This window comes from Cotesia glomerata, linkage group LG4, assembly GCF_020080835.1.
Source record: "Cotesia glomerata isolate CgM1 linkage group LG4, MPM_Cglom_v2.3, whole genome shotgun sequence".
Lineage (NCBI taxonomy): Eukaryota > Metazoa > Arthropoda > Insecta > Hymenoptera > Braconidae > Cotesia > Cotesia glomerata.
The window spans coordinates 19,252,889-19,276,716 of record NC_058161.1 but is presented as its reverse complement, the minus strand read 5'-3'; the positions used below and the strand labels follow the sequence as shown (position 1 = coordinate 19,276,716).

The following is a 23,828-nucleotide window of genomic DNA, read 5'->3' as shown; positions in this document are numbered from 1 at the left end:
TTCTTCTTCTTCTCTTCAGCGTCTTCTAATTTCAAAAATTCGTAGAGATCGGTGAGTCGCTTTTGAAAAGATCCACGCGAAGTAGTCAAATTTTTAAAACTTCCTGAAAATTTGTAAATTCAATCTACGGAGAATAATTAATAAAAAAATTAAAAAACAGTAGGTATCCGAGATATTTAATTAAATAATTAGGAAAATTGTAATTTTTACATGTGAATGGAGATTCCACCAGCCGTGTATTTGGTTAAGAATTTGATTGAAAAAATAATAAGCTTTCGATTAAAACAATAAAAAAAGTAGCTTTCCGAACGTATTACGGAGATATTTTATATTTTTTATGAAAAATCAGTCGGAACTTGCGTTCTTTAAAATCTTGTATTTGACTTGGCAACACCGCTTGCGCAGTTACCCATGCGCATAAGTAACCGCGGTTTTTTTAATTGCTAGAAGATCTTAGTCATTTTAGTTAGACAGTAAACATAAATAAATTTTAAGGTTACGGACACTCTTGCGGTGTTGTCAAGTGTATACCGGTAATTCAGAGTGCTATATTTTTTATTAGTCAATTAAATGTTAATAATTATTTAGTGAGTAAATTTTTCGGAAATTTCCTCAAAAATATTATTAATTAATTCAAAAATTAATTTTAAGATAACAAAAGTATTTCTACGTATTATTTTTTTATAGACATTCTTTACACTAGGAGGGTACTTGGATCTTCTTAAAGAGTTCTTCTTTTTTCAAAGTTACGGGAACATCTGAGCCGTGGTTCTTGGGTGCTTTGAAGAGTTTCTGAAAAGTTTTCTTCCGGGAAGATACTTCAAAATTAATCATTTGTATTTTTTAACGTTTTCGCGGCTTATTTTCAATCAACAATAACAATATTCTGAAGATAAAATAATTATATTATGTTAATTTTAATCAAGATATTAATATATATGAGTAAATTTTTATAAATGAGGGAATTTTAAAGGAATTGGAATAAAGTAATCAGTTTTTACGGAAAGTTGAGAGACAATAATCAGCTAACTTCATTATGTCAATTTTTGGTTGTCTGTATGCGTGCGCATTGTTAAAAATTCACTCTTATTATTTTTTCCAAGCGCGCCAAATTAAGTATAAATTCAAAAATAATTTTAGTGTAAATTATTTCTAGTGTTGAAATTTTATTAAATTACTAAATTTAGCGATTCAATCTATAGATTTATTGTTATTTTATTATTTATTATTATTATTATTATTATTTATTGTTATTATTATTATTGGTTCTTATTAAATATATTTATAAAAATAATCCACCATAAATTCTGGACCAATTATTGGCAGCTACAACTTTTTAGATAACAACTATTATCAAATAGAATGAAATCTGGTACTGAGAGCCCTTTCTCCAAGGCTAATTGTCGTGCTCTTCCAATGACATCTATTGACGGGTTCGGACTGCGAGTATATATGTCTATACCTTGTATACTAAACAAAATAATATAATAAGGCAACTGTAAATTCTTAAGATTAATGATATGTCTTTTACAGTAAACAACTCACTGATGGTTTGGTCCTTCAATTATGCAAGACCAAGATATCTCATGACTGTCGGGCACAACTTCAAGATCCCAGTATTGAACAGTCGATTCACCAACAAGTGGAGTATAAGTAAAAAGATTCACCCCGTTTCCTGGTAGTATCGCAGTGACTTCGCTCTCAGCTGCTACAATGTTGCCGGTACTTTGTTTCAAAAATTTAAACAAAAAAAAATGTATTATTTAAGCTTGAGAATTTCTACAATAAGTTGTAAGTAACAAAAAAAGTATGAATCATTCAAATAATTACGATTTTGAAATTGAGGTTGTAAGTATTCTAGGTATGTTATCCTCCAGCGTGAATGTCTCACCAATTATACATCCAAGAGTACCGTTATACTGGTCCTCGGTATCAGCATACTCGTACCAGTTGCCGGCCATCTAAAGAAATGAATATAAGCTTTTTATAGTGAAAATAAATAATAAATAATTGAAAAATCCAAAATTATAATGGTCATTTAATCCACAAGTATTATAATTTAGAGGAAAAATATGAAAATATATGTGCACGGAAAAAAGAAAACTGTAATATTCACTCGGATTCCGGTTAATTTTTATAGTTTCAAACAGTAAAGCGGACATCGGGGTGGCAAAAATATTACAGAACTTAATGTAGAAAGTATAAAAGCCACAATTTACAATTTAATATACAAAATAAGTGATTAGTAGCTGTCACTATAGTAAATAACGACTTTGTTTGTAAATATTGACGTTGTTTGTATTAGAAATTTACTAACTTTATTTTATAAATATCAAAGTCTGAATTCTTAATTATTATACTTTAACATTTTAGACATTTACATAGCAAATATTACTATTCGAAATAGTATTTTCTTCCATGTAAAGAGTAAATTGTAACGTTTAAATGGTAAATATTATATAGTGAATAGTAAAATCACGATTTTACTGTTTGAAATGATAATTTTTAGCAGTCGGTAATTGCTTATTATAAATCGACGGTTATTTATTACAGTTTACTTTTTTCCGTGTGGAGCAAGCTATTTGTAACGTGATTGGTTAAAGTTGCATGAAATATATGGGTGATTCTTTGTAAGGATGTTTTTTGCTGTCCCAGGCATTTTTTTATTAGAAAAATTGTTATTTTGTTACTAAAAGAAATTTATTACGAAAGCAAAAAAACATTTCTATTTGGAGCATTGAAAACTAAAATGAAAAAAATTTTGGTTTTTTTGCTATAAATTCGTAAATCACCGAAATAACAGTCCCCTGGGCTGTCCCATTCCCAAAGTTAAAACTTTAAGATTAAATTTTAAGTTATTCGTCCATAATATATAATTTGGTCCATAATGTTTATAAACTTCATTAGTTAACTAACAATCTTCTTCAATAAAAATTACCGAAAATTAATTTGTTTCATTAAATTCATTAAACCAAAGTTTGTCTCAGGCATTTTAAGAACAGTCCCCTGCCAGAAGTTCAAAGCCAAAAAAAGAAATCCAGCGTGTTATTTTACCTTTTGTAAGGTTTATAAGGACCTAACTAGCCTTGAGTTAATAACCATAGGGCTGTTAGCGCTTTATCGGCATTTTATTTAGAGTCAAAGCACCGTTTGTGCTGGAAATATGGGTCTGGGCCACTTCAAAACTCAGTCCCCTGGTAACTATTTTTATTTATAATTTATTTATAAAATTGGATCCATAAGTCTTAATATTATTCTAATTAATGTAAACATTCATTGAGAACTTGAAAAGTTAAATGCATTGAAATAGTTTGCTTGATTTTTCTCAATTTGATAAAAAAAAAAAACAGTCCCCTGGCAAACAGTTCCCTGTCATGTTATATGGCAAAAGACACACAAATATCGAAAAAACAAAAATTAATTTGGCTATTTATTTATTATCATTAAGGTGATAGTTTTGTTTATAGCCCTTGTTAATTTTTTTTCTAATAAATTCAAAAATAATTTGGTCAGACAATTTTGTACAGATTTAAGACGTCCTTACAGAGAATCACACATATAGATATACAGTCTTTTGGTTTATTTATTTTATTAATTGCAATTAAACGCCCTCACGGTTTTCGAAATGCCGCAAAGATTCGATATTTATACGATATAAATGCAGTATGTTTACCGTAGTACTTTAGTTATTTTAGCCAGTTTTTTGGCCGAATTATTACGAAAAAATTACGAAATAAATTCAGAATATTTACGGCAATACAATAGGGAAAATCACGGTATATTAACAGAATTTAAACCGTAAATGTACCGCATATTTACTGTCTATCTGCGGCACTATTGCAGCAAAAACCGGAAAAGAAGATCCCTACTTTCTATTACCGGTAAAATACCAAAAATATGCTGCTTTACTACTATTATTAAATAGCTTAAAATTTTTTTTTATAATATCATGAATAAATAAAATCATGAATAATTTTTAAGGAGTCAATAAATTAATTTCTCTATTATTATTATTATTATTATTATTATTATCATCATTTTTCTTAGTCCAGACCGGGATTCGAACCCGGATCATTTAGTTCCGCGCCAAAGGCTCTACCAGTTGAGCTATCAGAGACACTATCCATAACTATTTACTTAGTCACCTAATAAAACACCCCGAGTAATAAACACCACCGTCTATCTTACGGTAGAAAGCATATTATATCTTTAATTATATCATTATAAACGCGGCAAAATTACAGTATATCTTCGGTATTTTTACCGTAGAAATACGATTTTATTATTGTAATATTATAGATAGATAGATAGATATATATTTATTTGTCCTTAGAGCCGAAGCTCCCTCAAGGCCATCAGTAAGCAATATATTTTATATATATATATATATATATATATATATATATATATATATATATAAGTATACAGTATAAAAATACAATTACAATAGTACTGTAAGTTTGATAATATAACAACAGCAAGGTTTTAAAGTTACTTAAATACAATAAAGTTACTTAATAAATTAACAGTAGTTAGTTAGTAAATTTATAATCACTTTGAGACACTTTGAAACAGAAATTATAATTAATTAAACAAATATAATAATGATTTTAATTGTCATTAGCCAGAAAAAATGAAAAAGATGCATTTTGAAATTCAGGAAGATTATCTACAGTTGTCAGCCCAGGTGGCAACGAGTTCCAGATACGTATACCATTGATTATAAAAGATTGTTCATACATATTACTATTTGCTCTTGGCAAACGCAAGTAATCTTGTCTAATGTCACCTCTACGCATTGATACATTAAGATATTGAAGTCCTGGGCCAAACAACTGCCGATAATTTAGCCTTATTTCTTTAAAAAACAAACATAATAGTAATATTATAGTTAATATATAGATTTTTAACGGTAAAAGTTCCAGAGTTTTACGGTAATTTTATCGTATTCTTCCTGAACTTTGCAGCAAAAGTACGGTAGAAATGCTGTATAACTATAATAAAAAAACTTGCCAAAATAACCATAGAAATACCGTATTATATCAGAATTATAACGGTAAATTTATGGTAAACGCATTAATACCGAAAATTTACGGTATTTTAAAAACCGTCGTACGACACTGAGTTAGATAGCCATTCGCAATAGGGGGCCTGCAATTCCTTCAAAGAATCAAATAAAAAAAATATTGACTCAATTAATGGATTTTTTGGCAAGCTACAGTGTTTACAAGTTTCATACTTGGACAGAAAAATTTTTAAACTATTTTGATGTTTTTTTTCGTTTCTATTGCACTGAATAAATTTTTGAAAAGGATGGAATTAATCTCCATTAAATAATCTTGACAATATTATACAAAATATTTTGATTTTGTGAACTAACAAGGGTATAATAATAAAAATAGTTGCTGAAATATAAGCGCAGTTAAGCAAAACAATACAAACCTTGTTGAAGTCAATAGGGACTCCATCGATAATGGGACACGGACCCGGTTGCACAGTTACCGCGGAAGATCCGGCGACCAGCACAGACACGATAACAAACAACATTCTCTAAAAAAGAGGAGTTCTTCAGTTAAATATTCTTCCTATTAATGCCACTGAGTATTTATACGGATTTTTTATTAGAGAATCCCGCATCTGTTTATTTTAGATAACAGAAAAATGAAAAATATTTTGACTGGCTATTTCGGCAGTTTAATATTCAGGTGAATAAAGTCTGGAAAATTTAAAAGCAAATATTATCACGAACAGCGGTTTTCCATCCAGATAAAGAAAAAAAAATCTGTGGTACCCACTTTAGGAATTCATTATCAGTAAAAACTAAGTAACATCATTAGTTGTTTTCACAATGATTCATCAGAGTGTATAAATGTTTAATTTCTTCCAACCAATATCGCGACCCAAATGTCAAAAGGGCGTATTACAGCAGTTAGATAGGGTTTTGTGCCAAAAGGGCATATAAAAAAATTTTTTTTCGCCATTCAACTTAGAATTGCTCGAAACGTTAAGATTTATCAAAAAGAAACTTTTTAATGTACTAATGCCAAAAGGGCGTATATCAATACATACGCCCTTTTGGCTTTAGAAAAAGTTTAGCCTAAAGCCAAAAGGGCGTATAAAAAAACTTTCAATTTTGTTCTGAAATATAAAATTTTACTCTAAAAAATAAATCCAGATCATTTAATTTTGCTGAATTTCGTGCCTCTGACTCAGTAATATGTTAGATATCGCAACTGATGCCCTTTACAACTATGGTAGCATACGAAGTATCGGTATTTTTCAAATTAAACTAAATAATCTTACGAACTTTTATTTTATAATATTAATTGATAAAATAATTATTTTACTATTTATATTAATAGTTATAATCACCTGATGATAATTATTAACAATTTTTAACTTTAGTTATAATAAATAGCAACAGGTGAATGAAGACAAGTAGATCGTGATAGTTGAACATAGATGAATAATTATTTTTGAATTTAAAACTTGTAAAGTGGATTTTAGTGTGAAACAATTAATAATTAATAATTTTTTAGTTTTAGTTCTATTTAAAAATACTGTTACGTGAAAGTTAAATAGGTTAGTATTAAATAGTGAAAAAAATTACTAAACAATAAATAGTATAGTTTAATAATGTAAAGTTAATGTTGTAATAATATCTTTACATGATTAAATTGTACTGTTTATTGGTCTGTTATTTTACTGTAATGTCAAACAATGAACTATATATGATAGTCAAATAGATTTCAGAACCTCAAGTAAACCATGGATGATTGCCATCACCATTGCACCTTGATAAACTTTTTTCATTTCAGCTGGTGTTTTTTTTTTCTGTATCAATTAAAATTATAAACAGAATTTGTATTAAAATTTTAATATTAATCTTTAAAAATACCGATTTGTAATTTAATAGAAATAGCTTCGCCTCGGTTGACTATAACGTGTGATCTGAGACATTTCTAACTTTCCCATCCTAAGGCTGAATACTATTTTTTTGTCCTCTGAGCGAAAAGCGGCAGCTTCGTTGAGCGCAGCGGGCCGAAAGTTGCCACTTTTCGCCCGGAGGGCAAAAAAATTAGTCACATATAACTTATAATTCAAAGCAATCGGCAAAAAAATTATGCGCCCTTTTGGCTTTAGGTCACTAAATTTTCAATGTCCTAAAGCTAAAAGGGCGTATAATTTCAGACATACGCCCTTTTGGTTTTGGAAATTTTTTTTCTATATTTTGACTAAGTGTTAATAAAGCGATTAGTAAAAAAAAAAATTTATACGCCCTTTTGGCACTGCAAAGCCAAAAGAGCGTATAAATTGGTATACGCCCTTTTGGCATTTGGGTCGCGATATAAATTTTCCTGTTTTATTACAAAATATTAAAGCTTAATATTTTAAGGAAAAATTTGTCTTATTATTTTACAATACCATTTTTTTAAATTTCATTTTTGATCCAAAATTTTTATACTTTTGTCCAATAATTTTAAAAATTAATTTTATAAGTAAAAATATAATATTATAACGAAATATATGCAGTAAACATAGAATTGATAGCGAGAACACAGTTTTTACAAATGTTGACGGGACTACAGTTGACACTTGAATGAAAGTCGAGCGCTCCCCACTCCTGAGTCTAGAGCGGCCTAGTGCCCCTTCTCCGCCTTCAATATAGCGTTGCTTCGATTTAGGACGACAAAAAAACAAGATATTTCTTAATAAAAATTTACCTTATTGCAAAACGACCAGCTGACAACACAACTGATGTTAAAATATGTCGAAACATTACCAAGTAAATATTAAATTTCGTCATCAATTGATCACCTAATTATTGAGCAGATGAACGCAGTCTTGTGAATAAAAAGCAAACACCTGTTACTAATAATTATAATTTCAAGTGTTAAAAACAAATGAATATTCATAAATGTGAAAATTTATTATCATCCAAATAATTATAATTATCTTGCATAAATATCAATTATTTCCTACACCAATTTAAACAGAAATCATCACAAATAACTGCAAGAAGCTCCGTAATTTTTAGCGAACGATTCATCCGCACAATTGAAGTCGTCGTAAATTTCCGGAGAACCCGTTGCAGCTTTTGCAAAAAAATACTCAAAGCTCGTGTACTTGTGGTCGATTGTTTTCGGTTGAGGTCGTGGGCTATCCTGACAGACGGTCTGAACTAAGTTTATCCAGAATAATTGGTGGCTTGTGTAATTCAGCTGAGGTGGCACTTCCTCCGTCAGATTCTGGGTGACGCGTCGGTAAGTTTGGTACGCTATCTTCATGGACATCTGCGCACTAATTTGTGCGTTTAGAGCCATAAAAATTTTCTGGAATTTAATTTTTAATTTAATATACATAGTTGTTGATTATAGCAATCTTTTTCAAGGCTTGAGCAAGGCTGGTCTCAATTTCGATAGTTGTTAGTGTCTTTTTCTACCTATGGGTCTTGCTCCAGATACTTGTAGCAAATTCAATTGACAAGTCTTGAACAAGCCTTGTACAAAAACTTTGGGCCAGATTATAGCTCGAGAATTGTGTAAGAAAATTGAGAAAATCTGAAGATTCTTATCGATAAACTAACTATATCAATTCTTGAGAAAGACTGACACCAGAAGCATGCTGAATATACTTGTGCAAGACTTGCTCAAGATCTGCTCAAGATCAAATGTTTTCGATTGACCATTCGCATCATTCCATCACTCCTATATTTACTATAGGATCAGTGGATCTCATTCAGATTAACCTTTTAGAGTATAGACCTACTGTTTTATCGATCAAGATAAAATTATTTTAAAATGAGCACCACTGAACCAATAGATCTTAAAGTAGTGGAGAGGAAAACGTGCTATAAAATATATAATGCATCATGCATCTTGAGCAAATCTTGAGCAAGTCACGCTTCAACATTTGCTGTTAGTTTTTGGTTAAAAAATGCTTTAGAAATGAACAAATTACTGAGAATTACGGATCTTGAGCAAATCTTGAGCAAGTCATGGGTAAGTGTCTGTTGTGAGTTTCTGATTCAAAAAATCCGTCAGAAAGTTTTTCAATGCACCTGACATAAGACTTGTCTCATATTCTTGCACAAAATGTCTAGAGCTAGTTATATATAAGTCTTGAACCAGTTCTTTCTACATGAACTTGAGCAAGACCCATATGTAGAAAAAGAAACTAGCTACTAGAGGTTTTGCTCAAGACACTGGCACCTAAACCTTGCTCAAGCACATGTTACCTGGGTATAGTTCGTAAAATATTATATATTAGTGATGTTACCGGTGCAGAAGTATTATCGTTGATGTTGAAATTCTCAATAACAGACCATTGGTTACGGAAACACATAGCTTTTTCATTTTCAACGTTTTGAGTGAAGTTTTCTAAATTGTCGATGCTTTTGATAAGTTCGTAGGCGATGTGGGACCCGATGTGAGCGTAATTCACGTACAATGGATAGCTTACGTCAAAAAATGGCTTTCTTATGTTTGACCATGGTAAGTCTGGAAAAAAATTGATTGATCAAAAATATTTATGAGAAAAAGCACTGGAAAAATTAGTTTTTAGAGGAAAAACTGGTTCTTTGTAGAAAAAATTTCAAATGTTACACTTTATATTGTAAAAATTGAGACTATAGTGTAATATACAATGACAATTGAAAAGTGACTAAGATCTACTAGTATTTAAAAAACCGCGGCTACTTATTACAGCTGTTCTATATTGTTTTTTCCTCATTTTTATTTTATTACTTCATAATTTAAGGAGATCCAAGTACCTTCATAGTATAAAGAATGTCTATAAAAAAATAATACGTAGAAATACTTTTGTTATGCATCTTAAAATTAATTTTTAAATTAATTAATAACATTTTTGAGGAAATTTCTGAAAAATTTACTCACTAAATAATTATTAACAATTAATTGACTAATAAAAAATATAGCACTCTGAATTACCGGTATAGACTTGACAACACCAAAAGAGTTCCCTAACCTTAAAATTTATTTATGTTTACTGTCTAACTAAAATGACTAAGATCTTCTAGCATTTAAAAAACCGCGGTTATTTATGCTTTGGGTAATTGCCAAAGCGGTGTTGCCAAGTCAAATACAAGACATTAAAGAACGCAAATTCCGAGTGATTTTTCATAAAAAATATAAAATATCTCCGTAATACGTTTGGAAAGCTACTTTTTTTATTGTTTTAATCTTTAGTTTATTATTTTTTCAATCAAATCCAATGAAAATAAAATTTTCTTTAAATCGTTAATTGCATTAAATTCTTAACCAAATACGGCTGGTGGAATCTCCATTCATATGTAAAAATTACAATTTTCCTAATTATTTAATTAAATATCACGGAAACCCTGTTTTTTAATTTTTTAATTAATTATTAGGCTACGTAGATTGAATTTACAAATTTTCAGGAAGTTTTAAAAATTTCACTACTTTGCGTTGATTTCCTTGAAATTGCAATAAATCCTAGCCATAAAATTAATTACAAATTTCTACTCACATATCTTCCCATACAAGCGGCTTGGTAGGAATCCCTCAAACAATTTCTTGGCTTCATCATCGAAATCCGTCTCATTGAACCTGTTCTCAATAGCAAAAAGCTTCAAGTCTAACAAAGCCTGCAAGTAATTGGAAGTATCAATTTCCAAATTTTCATAAAACTTCACCCAGTTATCATCACCCTTGCCCTTGATTCCAATGACAAACTCTTTGTTTCTAACAATCTCAATATTCTTCTGCTTGTCTTCTTGCGACATCCAAGACTCGCTGATCATCCTGATGAGTTCTTCTTTCGTATTTCTGATAATATCATTCACAAGCGCTTCACTTTCATTGTTATAGTAATTTTTGGCGTACAGAAAGTTCACAGCGGGAGCAAGATGTCGTTTGACGACGCCTACGCAAGAGAGCGCGCGTGTCGTGTTCTCGCATTTTTGAACCAAGCAGTACTCCCGGTGTAGCACGCGATACTTCTCTGTCAGATGGGGAATTGTCTTCTGGATGATCTTCCACACAGCGTAGTTTGCCTTCACGTGGTTGGGAGTCTTCAGCACTAGTTCGATAAAGTCAGAGACTGCTTGACTGGACCAAAGAGAAATTTCGGAGATATTAACTGGAGTTTTTAGGTTTCGAAGGATTATGTTACTGATCAGCTCATTCCAGTTTATCGTCGGCCATTTTTTAACTAGGTCTTCAAGAGTCAGCTTTTCAAAGTAGTCTTCCTTGAAGTTGTAGCGGTTTATCTGGAAAAAGTGATTGTATCATCAGATCTAGTTTTGTTTCTTCAGATTTTATCCTTGATAGCCAGAGTTTCAGACTAACAAAGTTGCCACCAAGTTAGCGACAACTTGCGATCAAGTTCCGAATTTGTAACTGTTGGCAACAAGTTGGCTACAAGTTTCTGAGAAAAAGAAGACTAATCTACTGCTGCAATATGTCGCCAAATTTCTTGAGAAACTTGTCATCAACTTAATGTGAAAAAGTTTCAGAAGCAGTTTTTGCTGACAACTTGGTGAACAAGTTGACATCAACCGAGTGCATTTCCAAGACTTGCTGCCAATTTGGTGACAAGTTGCGGCAGTAAATTGACAGAAAGTTTCGACTAACTTGGCTATCAAGGATATAGCTTACTCGGTTACTAATGAACTCGGTTGTTCACCAAGTTGTCGGCAAAAATTGCTTTCGAAACTCTTTCGCACCAAGTTGACGACAAGTTCCTCAAGAAATTTGGCGACATATTGCGGCAGTAGATTGGTCTTGTTTTTCCCAGAAACTTGTAGCCAACTTGACGCCAACAGTTACAAATTCGGAAGTTGACCGCAAGTTGTCGCTAAGTTGGTGGCAACTATCTGACACCAACTTGGTTGGTCTGAAACTGTGGCTATCAGGGTATTAAAACTTCGGTTAAATTTATCTTTTGCAGGTAAAACAGTGGGTGTTTCAATCATAGGGAATTTTTGGTTATAATCTTGATAGCCACACTTTGATTAAAAGTAGTTGGATTTCAGCAGTTACAGTTAACTTGACATCAAGTTTGCCGTAAATTTTTACAGTACAACAGTTGTAAATAAATTGACTAAAATCTACAGCCCCAATTTGAATACAAGTTAACACCGAACTTTTAGTTAAATTGTACTACAATTTTACTACAACTTGAATAAAATACTTGTACTGCAAGTCTTGACGTCAAATTGCAGTGTAACTTGTAGACAACTTTAGTAAAAACGTTTGGTTTGCAACTTTTTTCATCAAGTTGGCTACAAATTTCGGCAGTAGATTGAAAAAAGTTTGAGTTAAGGTGGCTATCAGGGAACTAGCAATTTTTATCTTGATTTAACGTTGAAAGTCTCAGGTTATATTTTCATAGTTAAATGTGCATGTAAAAACAGAAATTTGAATAAAAAATTGTATGGATATTAATTTTTTATTTCAAATTTGAATTTGGTGCTTTGTTTTATTCATTTGGGTATTTAATCGAACTCCAACGGGTAATAGAAAAATAAATTATTAGCAATACTGCTTACCTTTGATACTTCGCGTTCGAATTCGATTATCTCGTTGATTTCCCTCGAAGAGTTTTTCATGTTCTTCAACAAGGCAAACACGCTTTGGATATACTTCGCATAAGCTTCTACCAAAGGATCTGAAACGGATTCAAACTCTGCTAGTGCAATCTGTGGAATACAATTTTCATTTCATAATTAAATAAGCATTATGAGTTGTGCACTTTTGGATTTTCTAAACATTTTTATACTTAGAAGTCGTCTTACGTCTATCATATATCTAACGACAGTCTTATTGGACTCCATCACTCGCCAAGGTTTCAAGTCCAGAAAATAATTGATATCTAGTCCCAGTTTCTTGGACCCAATTGTGAAATCAATCCAATCAAAGTCGGATTCTTTCCAACCGCCGTCTTCAAATACCGGCCAGTTGCCCAATTTTTTTAGAATTCGGTCCAGTAGCGCCAAAACTTCCTGTCCCACGGCATCTAAATTATTAATAATTAATTATTATATTCAATTCGATTAATCAGATGAAAAACAGTTTACTTACTGTCGTTCATGCATGTTTTGTATAAATCGTCTATTAGTTTTACAGGCTTTAACTCTTTATAACTGCTGCCATTTTGGATCAGGTTGTTAATGTCGTCGGCGACTAGAGATTGCTCTAATATGAAGAACGGAGTTATATTCGCTTTTGAGTGATTACCGCATGCATATGCGTAGATATTGTCGCATGGAGTATAACTTGCGTTACGATAATTTATTATCTTTGATGCTAGAAAATTATAATTATTGTTACTATATAAAATATAACATATGTTACAGAAAAAGCAGTTTATTTAATTTAAATTACAATATAAAAATAAATATAGTTCTTAAATTATCTGTAAGATGGCGTTGCGCACCGGATATAATACTACGTCACTGCCCCGCCAAAATTCAAATTAAAAAAAAATAACTTAATTTAAAAATGACCTAATAAAATAAATTACATAAGGGTGATTTTCTGTAAGGACGTCTTAAATCTGTACAAAATTGTCCGACCAAATTATTTTTGATTTTATTAAAAAAAAAAATTAACAAGGGCTACAAAACTATCAGCTCAATCATAATAAATAAACAGCTGATTTAATTTTCGCTTTTTCGATATTTGTGTATCTTTTGCCATATAACATCACAGGGGACTGTTTGCCAGGGGACTGTTTTTTTTTTTTATCAAATTGAGAAAAATCAAGCAAACTATTTCAATGCATTCAACTTTTCAAGTTCTCAATGAATGTTTACATTAATTAGAATAATATTAAGACTTATGGATCCAATTTTATAAATAAATTATAAATAAAAATAGTTGCTAGGGGACTGTGTTTTGAAGTGGCCCAGACACATATTTCCAGCACAAATGGTGCTTTGACACTAAATAAAATGCCGATAAAGCGCTAACTGCCTTATGGTTATTAACTCAAAGCTAGTTAGATCCTTATAAACTTTACAAAAGGTAAAATCACACGCTGGATTTTTTTTTTTGGCTTTGAACTTCTGGCAGGGGACTGTTCTTAAAATGCCTGGGACAAACTTTGGTTTAATGAATTTAATGAAACATTTAATTAATTTTCGGTACTTTTTATTGAAGAGGATTGTTAGTTGACTAATTAAGTTTATAAACATTATGGACCAAATTATATATTATGGACAAATAACTTAAAATTTAATCTTAAAGTTTTAACTTTGGGAATGGGACAGCTCAGGGGACTGTTATTTCGGTGGTTTACGAATTTATAGCAAAAAAACAAAAATTTATTTCATTTTAGTTTTCAATGCTCCAAATAGAAATGTTTTATTACTTTCGTAATAAATTTTTTTTAGTAACAAAATAAAACTTTTTCTAATAAAAAGCCTAGGACAGCAAAAAACATCCTTACAGAGAATCGCCCATATATTTTTTAAGTCAAAACTACAAAAACAATTTATCTCTTCAATTGAATTTATAAATGATATTTTTTTGTTCATTTTATCTGAATTAGTCAAAATTAAGTGCCTTTTTTCTACGTTTCAAAATAAGATAAGAAATTCCAAAGTTTTAAAACTATTTTTTAAAAATCTAACATAAAAAATCCAAATTAAATATATTTCAACAGGATCTTAATTTTAGCATTCTTTAACAAAATTTAAAAATAAAAAAATTTATTCCAAACACCCCAATGTAAAAATATAAATATATAACTTACTGATATATTGCATATTATCAACAACTCCGGCAACACTTGAACCGATAAAAAAAATTCCAACAATACATCCTAGCAGCGTATCTTGCCAAAAGTGATTGCGTCTGCAAAAAAATCACAAAAAATAATTAATAATTAACAAAAAAAAAAAAAAAAATAATAATTTAAATTAATTCCATACTTGCAACGTTTAACAGGCGCCGATGTCATCATCCTCTAAACTAAAAACGTTCTTTAATGGAAGATGTTATTCGACTAACCTTTGGGTCACGCCGCCACTCATATCTTATCCTAAATAAAACTTTTCAAGTTAAGAGGGGACTGTTTAGTGTTTCTTCGATCAGTGGGTGATCTATTTAAGTATCCTAGATTACATCACTTCAAATGTTATTTTCAAGAGCATGCTAACCATAATAATAATACCACCACTAATCAGGATTTAGAATATCCAACACGCATTGATGCGCAATACCAAGATAATTATTTATCTCAACATGCGTCAAGTTATTTTTATTATTATGTTAAATAATTCTGAGTAAGGTAAAGTACCCAGTAGTTGAACAGGTTTTAAAGTAAAACGTATTTGACCGTACTTTTAATGCATAAAGATGTAATTATTAGTTAAAATTACACGGAAAAAAGTAAACTGTAATAAATAACAGTCGATTTATAATAAGTAATGATCAACTGCTAAAAATTACCATTTCAAACAGTAAAATCGTGATTTTACTATTCACTTTATAATATTTACCATTTAAACGTTACAATTTACTCTTTACATGGAAGAAAATACTATTTCAAACAGTAATATTCGCTACTTCAATGTTTAAAATGTTAAAGTATAATAATTGAGAATTCAGACTTTGATATTTATCATTTCGTACCTAAAAAATGATCTTATAATAAGTAAAAAGTATAAAATAAAGTTAGTAAATTTCTAATACAAGCAACGCCAATATTTACAAAGTAAAATGGTAAATATTAAACGCAACGCTAAAAATCAAACTGTAATTATTGACTTGCTTGGAATGGTAAAATGTATAATTTAAAAGTATAATTTTTACTGTTTTAAATGTTAAATTCTCCCAGAGTGAGACCCCCTTCTCTTTCCTCTGAGTTCCCCTTCTCCTCATAATACGGACTATATATTGAAATGGCAATTTTTACTGTTTGAAACTGTAATTTTTTAAGATAAAAGAGTCGTTATTTACTACAGTGACACACGGAGAGAATTTTATGTTAACGGTAACCATCCTTATTTTGTAGCTTCTACTATCCAGGATGGTTATTAACTTTTACAAAGATGATAAATGCAACTATCTGGCGATTGTAATTAGTACAATCAGTATATATTAATTCCTACAATTATGATGATACGGTTTATCATCTAGATGGTAACTTTTATCATCGGAGATAGTTAAAATCATCATGATTGCAATCATAAAAAAACAGGAAGTATAAAAAACTAAACTTTTTCGATTTTATAGTGAGAATATAATAACATTCTAATGTTTGACATAAGAGTGAACATTGAAAAATGTTTATCTATATTATTAACCATTTCCCGTTCGACCTTGAATCCCTACTCTCAATTTGAATCGTACATCTTACTCTTAATATGAGAGAGCTATAGTCTATTTTTTAGAGAGGGTGCCGGAAAAACGGTAGAAGGGGACGACGCTTCTCTACACTACCACTACTGAACTTTCACTCATACATACTTTCACGATACAGCCTTACAACGGACTTTGATGGGCTCTATCCCCACTTAACTCACATCTAGACTCACCGATACTCTGAGCCGGGAAAGGGTTAAAAGAATAACAAAAATTTCGTCTCCAGGATAGTCATATGATAAAATCGGTTTTTTTAGTGAAATTTAATGTCATTGCATAGGTCTTGACTTGAATTTCCGCCTTTTCAAGGTTTCATATCATTCTCATCGATAGTCAATTTATCATGATAAGTATTTAGGCTGCATTTGAAAATGCTCCATTTCTAGGCACATAATTAAGAAATGACCTTTTATCTTGTTAACTATTGACATTTTTAAAGATATAAGCTCATCCCGACATTACACTTATCGAGACCTTTCATTTGAGTACCCACATCAATTTTTCATATATTTTATATATTTATATGTATGTATATATGAAAAATATATGAAAATGCATGTGGGTACTCAAATGAAAGCTCTTGGTGAGTGTGACATCAGGATGAGTTTGTATATTAAAAAATGTCAATAATTAAGAACTGACATTACTATCTTGTCAACTATTGACATTTTTAAAGATATAAGCTCACCCCGACATTACACTCATTGAGACCTTTCATTTGAGTACCCACATCAATTTTTCATATATTTCATATATTTATGTATTTTATATATATGTATATAGGAAAAATATATCAAAAATGTATGTGGGTACTCAAATGAAAGCTCTTGATGAGTGTGACATCAGGATGAGCTTACATCTTTAAAAATATCAATAATTAAGAAATGACCTTGTAAACTATTGACATTTTTAAAGATATAAATTTACCCAGACATTACACTTATCCAGACCTTTCATTTGAGTACCCACATCAATTTTTCATATATTTTATATATTTATATATATTATATATAAATATATAAAATATATGCTTATATCTTCAAAAACGTCAATATTTAAGAAAGTACAGTGCAATTTAACAAAAGTCAGTATTTAATAAAGCGAAATTTTTGTTTATTTATAATTCACAAGTTACGGTAATCACATAATGACTAATCATATTACTAGCTGCGATGGTAATAATTACCATCATGATTGTAAAATTTACAATCAACATGATTTTAGCGGTTAACATATATTATGATTAAGTTTACCATCTTTAAGTTACCTGCCAGATGGTAATAATTATTATCCAGATGGTAAATGTAACTATCTGGATGGTTCAGTTAACAATTTGGATAGTTCTTGCAATCATTCATACTAAGAAGCCTGTTTTTACAATACTCGGATAGTTGTATTTACCATTAAATTCTCTCCGTGCAGCTACTAATCACTTATTTTGGATATTAAATTATAAAATGTGGCTTTTATATACTTTCTACATTAAGTTTTGTAATATTTATATTTTTGCCACCCCGATGTCCACTTTACTGTTTAAAACTATAAAAATTAACCGGAATCCGAGTGAATATTACAGTTTACTTTTTTCCGTGTAGTGATTTTTAGGAAAATATAGACAATTTTGAATTGATTAGCAAATTAACGAAGATTATTTAATATTTATATTTTGACAACGTTTTTAAAATAGACTATCAAAGGAGTAGTAGTTGAACAATCAATTCTGACAAACCGCAATTGAAAAAAAAAATTTTTTTTCAATTTCCCGCTAAGAAAATTGAAAATTTTCAAAAATCGGAAAGTTATTAGTTTTACCTCGTTTTTCGAAAATCGAGTTTTCATCGGATCTCGACGTTTAGAGGTCCTAGGAAGCTTCCCTGACTATTCCCGCGATGGTGTCTGTATGTATGTATGTATGTATGTGTGTGTGTATGGATGTATGTAAACCTCTCATAACTTTTGAACGGCTTGACTGATTTCAACGCGGTCGATGCCATTTGAAAGGGCTTGACCAAACTTAGATTTTGAATACAATTTGAACCGATTCGAAGCGGTAGATTTTGAGAAATCTCAAAAAAACTGCAAAAAAAATTTTTTTCAAATGTGGTTTTTTTGGAATAACTTTTAAACGGTTTTACTGATCGTTTGCCAAAATTTTTTAGATCTTAACATTAAAAAACCACATCGATCGCCGCCAGCCCGGTCAAAATCGGTTGATTCGTTCGTGAGTTATCGTTATCGGAAAAGAAACGCAAAAAAAGTGGTATTTTCGGAATTACTTCGAAATTTCTCGTTCTATCAATTAAAACTTGAAAGATCTTCATAAGACTTAAAAAACCACGTCGAATGCCGCCAACCGCGTAAAAATCAGTTTATTCATTCAAAAGTTATTGCAGTTTGAATATTTGAAAAATAGTGTTTTATCAAACTTCTATCAGACTTTTGAGCTCGAAGAGCTCAGAAGAATACAAAAGCTATTTTTTTGAGCTCGGAGAGCTCAAAATAACACACAAATTGTATTTTTGAGCTTGGAGAGCTCAAAACGTCATAAGTGCAATTTCAAGCGTTTAGGTATAGAATTGGTGGGAAGTTGCAGGAATGGCCTTCAGGGTCAACCGTTTTCCTAATTTTTTATTTTTGCAATATGATCATTTTCCGTTGAAATACATCCCGTCAAAAATCTAAAAAAAATTTGTCTTTTTTTTTATTCTCTTAATTTTTGTTAGTGTAAATTTACAGATTTTTTATTATAACAATTCGAAAAGCCTGTTCATGCACTTTACCTTATATTGATCGATATGATTATCCAAATCAATTAACTTAAGATTATAAATAAAAACACTTATTATTCCATCGAAGTTTATTAAATTGATTAAAAATACGATTTTTTCGACAGTATAACAGAATTTTAGTTCAAAAATTGTTAACAATCTTACTTTAGTAATAAAAAGCAGCTAAAAAAATCAAATCTCTTTTTTTCTCGGCAAAATATCCAACCAGAATCCGCCTTTAGCACCCAAAGAAGTATTAGAATCAGCAATTTCCAACGGAAGGATCATTTTCTTGGCTGGACTGATGCTGCACTTACTCAAAAGATGGAAGAACATGACCTTGATCTCCAAGAGCGCGAATCTGTTGCCAATGCACATTCTGGGGCCCGCGCCAAACGGCAAATAAGCAACACTGTTCACTGTCTTCTTGCGATCACCCAAGAATCTGTCAGGATCAAAAGTGTCTGGCTCAGAAAAGTGCTCTGGTTCCCGATGAATCGCCCAAGTCGGCAGCATGACCAGACTACCAAGTTTAAGAAGGTATGGCTTTGCCCCGGGAACAGCTGGAGGCAATTCGAAGCCTTGGGTGCATAACCTATCAGCGACTATCATCGCAGGATACATCCTTAACACCTCAGTGATAACAGCATCGAGAAACTGCATATTGTTGATCACTTCGTAAGTGGGTTCTCCAAAATCTTCCAAAACCTGGTCTATTTCCGCGTGCAAGCGTTCTTGGACTTCGGAATTAGCCGCAATCTCATGAGCAGCGAAGCACATCATCCTGGAAGTGGTGTCAAAGCCTCCGAAGAAGAAGATGAAGGCCTGGGCGGTCATTTTCTGGATAGAAAGCTCCTTCTTCAAATCTGAGCTATTCCTAGCTTCCATCATCAGTTGGATCATATCTGGCCTGTAGATTCCTTGCTGGTCTCTCAATGCAATCGTATTGCTGACCAGGTCCAGAAAGAACTTCTCCACCTTTGCATCGACCATTTTCACCCTGAACAACCTCGCAAGTCTTGGAAACAGCAAGACTATGAAGAATTTAAGCGCTTTGTCTTCGAAATTGGTTGCTTGTCTTCCAAGGAGGTAAAATTCGTTGTCAGGATCCTTCATTGAGTCCACCGAGACTCCAAAAGCGCAAGTAGCAATGGTGTCATTGGTGTAACGCGTGAATATGTCCTTGGAGTCAAATTCAAGGGAGCATTTTTGGGATCTGGCTACTAAGTGGTTTGTGAAATTATTCGCGCAGTCGGTCATCAATTTGAACATGCTCTTCATCTTCATTGCGGTGAATGCTGGAGTGAGAATTGTCCTGGTTTCACGCCACTTGTCATCGGTAAGGAAGAACAAGCTGTAACTGAACAAAGGATCTATATCCGTTTTAATGAAGTTTCGACGATTGACAAAGTGGTCAAAGTTCTTCACAGTTATGCTCTTAAGAAGCTCCAAATCTCGGATTACAATTACTGGTTTTCCGAATTCGTATACTCCGACATACTTTGCTGATTTATCGTGATTATACATTTTTAAAAGTAGACTCACTGCTGATCTGTTTTTAAAGAAAATATCGTATAAATCGTGAAAGAGAGTCTGTTTAGGTAGATGAGGGATTCCATGCTTGAAAAAGTGAGTCTCTTGGGACAGAAATAAGTAACTGATGATGATGATGATGATGGCTAACGCGATTATAGACTGCGAAATTAGATCCATTGTTGGTGTTTTAGCACGACGGGTTCTACTGACTGACAAATAGAGTAATTATTGTTGATTGAGTTATATTATGATGAATAATTTCACGCATGCGTTCTAATCTCTTGATAGCGTTGAGATACGCTATTGTTGTTGAGAGCTCACGATTACTGACGTAATCTTGGAATAATAAATACTGCGACTTAACGTCAAGTGGTGAATAGTGACGATGATATTAAAAATCAGATAAGATATTTTTAAAAGCCAACTTCATTGCTAGGAAAAATTTATTTTTACGTTACAGTAATAATATAAGCACATAAAAATAAATAAAAATTGTAAATTAGTACACGACAGTTGATGTGGTTCATTGAACTATCCTGGATATAAACAAATAACTGGCCAGTGATATCGAGTAAAAATTAAAAATTGCGCCACCTACAACTAAGTCATAAACAATGGTCACACCGATACTGTATCTTTACTAGTGTGTGTGAGTTTCACGGTTTCAAAAAATCGATTTTTTTTTAAATGTTTTATTAAATTCTACAACATCTCTAGAATATTGTCCTAAAGTTTCAAATCAATCCGAATAATAGTTTCGGAGAAACAGTTTTAAAAAGTTGCGCGCTCAAGGCGCTGTTGTATTGTCACTCAAAACTTTGAACGCGTTTTTCTCAAACTATGTTTTCAATGACGGTTGTCAAGATTTCTCGAGAACTACTCAACCGATCTTGATGAAATTTAAGACAGATCTTCGAGATATAATTTACAAGGTCTTGAACGAAGGATTTTTTTTCCGTCTTCGTTCAAGACCTAGTTTGAAGTCTTAACTAAAGCACATATTTTTTTTATTCACTTCAAATAATCCTGCTAGGATTTCTGCTGTCCACGCGGACGCATCTTTTTTCCAAGGGCTCGCCGGAAATGACGTCACATTAGCAGAGTTTAAAAATTTTTTTTTTTTTAATTTCAGTAATCCCTTATCAAACATGTATCTTTAAGATAGTAAAAAGTTTAAATAAAATATTTCATTTTTTCTATTAAAAAAAAATTAGCCATTTTTTCCGGAGAAAACCCATATAACCCCTTAAATGATGAATAATGAGATTAAAAATCAGTTAAAAGCCACCTTCATTGCTAGCAAAAATTTATTTATAAATTACAGAAATAGTATAATCATCCACCAACAAATACAACTTCTTAATAAGTAACCTTGCGTTGATCAAATATCAACGACCTTGGTTGGACTTCCAACCAAAAGCCGCCTTCAGCCTTGATAGTAAAATCCTCCCTGCTCAACCTCAACGGCAGAATCATCTTCTCAGCAGGCTTGATCTGACACTTCTTCAACAGGTATATCAACAGGACCTTGATCTCCATCAAAGCAAACCGATTTCCAATGCACATCCTAGGTCCTGCCCCAAAAGGAAAGTAAGCAGCAGGATTAACCTTTCCTTCGATGAACCTATCTGGATTGAAGGTATCCGGATCCTGAAAGTACTTTGAATCTCGGTGGATCGCCCACATTGGAATCAAGAAGCGATCTCCAGGTTGGACCTTCAACGGCTTCAAGCCCGGCAAACTAGGAGGCAGTTCGAAGCTCCTTGTGCAAACCCTGTCCATGAATCCAGGTGATGGATACATTCTCAAGGATTCGTTGATGACTGCGTCAAGGTACTGCATCCCGTTGACTGCTTCATAAGTAAGGTTGCCACCACAGTCTTCAAACACCTGGTCAATCTCTTGCTGCAGCTTTTCCTGGATTGAGATGTTCATCGCTATCTCATGAGCAGCGAAGCACATCACTGCTGACGTTGTCTCGAAGCCACCCAAGAAAAAAATGAACGCCTGGGCAGTCATACTTCCAATGGTCAGTTCCTGATCCTTGTTCCGTAACTCCATCAGCAACTGGATCATGTCCGGTCGGAAGATCCCTTGCTCGTCTCTAGCAGCCATCGTTTCTTCAACCAAATTGCAGAAGAACTTCTCCACATGGGTGTCTATCAGCTTGATACCCAGTAACTTGGCGATCCTTGGAAAGGTTTGACACATGAAGAACTTCCAGGACTTTTTGGAGCCTCCGAAGTTAGCTCCTTCTCTTCCAATGACGTAGAACTCGTTGTCGGGATTTGCCATTGAGTCAACAGAGATGCCAAATGCACAGGTCGCAATAGCGTCATTGGCAAATCTGGTGAAACTGTCCTTCGAATCAATCACAGTTAAGCTTTCCTTGGATTTAACTGCAAGGTGCTCGGAAAAATTATCCCCACAATCTGCCATCAGCTTGAACATAGCCTTCATCTTGCTGGATGTAAACGTTCCAGTCATCAAACCTCGGATCCTACGCCATTGATCTCCTCGAAGAGTAAAGAGGTTGTTTCCGAAGAGGACATCCGAGTCTGGATCAGCAACGAACGTCTGGTGGTCAACAAAGTGATCGAAATTCTTGGTAGTGATGCTCTTGATCAGGTCCAAGTCTCGGATTATTGTCATCGGGCCATTGAAGTCGTAGTAGCCAATGTACTTGGCGTCTTTGTTGAAATTGTAAACGTCTATAAGGAGCTCGACGAATGCTTGCTTCTTTTGGATTACTGGTAACAGATTGCCGATGAAGAAATAAGATTTTGGATGAGGTATTCCATGCTTGGAGTAGTGGTTCTTTCGGAAGAGAATGTAGATTATCAAAAGCGCTAGGATGATTGTGAGTAATAACAATATGTACATTGTGAGAAAGTTAGCAATCAACTGGTTTTGTGCGTTTATGGATTGATTGAAGAGCAGAATTGTACTGTTGACAGAAAAGATAGTGCAACCTTCCCACTCTTGTGGTAACCTTGATAGATTGCAACGGGAGGGATAAGTGGCGCAGCTACATCAAGTAGTATCATTAATTGTATAAGCATATAGCTTATACAATTGTATAAGCATAAGCTTATCAATGGAATGAAATGTAGCAGAGTGGGAATTTGCATAACTTTATGTAAGACAATTGTCGACAGCTTCTTTATCATGC

The 23,828-nt window shown here is 32.4% G+C and overlaps 3 protein-coding genes across 3 annotated transcripts; all 3 read right to left on the bottom strand.

The window, feature by feature from the left end:
* Positions 1-1,301: 1,301 nt before the first annotated feature.
* On the bottom strand, positions 1,302-5,588 carry LOC123262961. Its single transcript, XM_044725473.1, has 4 exons — positions 5,443-5,588; positions 1,831-1,961; positions 1,549-1,725; positions 1,302-1,470 (listed from the first exon to the last, which is right to left on the bottom strand). The coding sequence occupies exons 1-4, from the start codon at positions 5,545-5,547 to the stop codon at positions 1,317-1,319; spliced, it is 567 nt and encodes a 188-aa protein (XP_044581408.1). The 5' UTR covers positions 5,548-5,588; the 3' UTR covers positions 1,302-1,316.
* Positions 5,589-7,909: 2,321 nt separating this feature from the next.
* On the bottom strand, positions 7,910-15,070 carry LOC123263203 (neprilysin-2-like). Its single transcript, XM_044725774.1, has 8 exons — positions 14,918-15,070; positions 14,740-14,840; positions 13,065-13,289; positions 12,779-12,999; positions 12,533-12,682; positions 10,510-11,251; positions 9,280-9,500; positions 7,910-8,333 (listed from the first exon to the last, which is right to left on the bottom strand). The coding sequence occupies exons 1-8, from the start codon at positions 14,947-14,949 to the stop codon at positions 8,004-8,006; spliced, it is 2,022 nt and encodes a 673-aa protein (XP_044581709.1). The 5' UTR covers positions 14,950-15,070; the 3' UTR covers positions 7,910-8,003.
* A 4,203-nt stretch (positions 15,071-19,273) lies between these two features.
* Positions 19,274-23,617, bottom strand: LOC123263937. The gene is made up of 2 exons (XM_044726982.1): positions 22,019-23,617; positions 19,274-20,866 (listed from the first exon to the last, which is right to left on the bottom strand). The coding sequence occupies exons 1-2, from the start codon at positions 23,537-23,539 to the stop codon at positions 19,313-19,315; spliced, it is 3,075 nt and encodes a 1,024-aa protein (XP_044582917.1). The 5' UTR covers positions 23,540-23,617; the 3' UTR covers positions 19,274-19,312.
* Between the last annotated feature and the right edge of the window lie 211 nt (positions 23,618-23,828).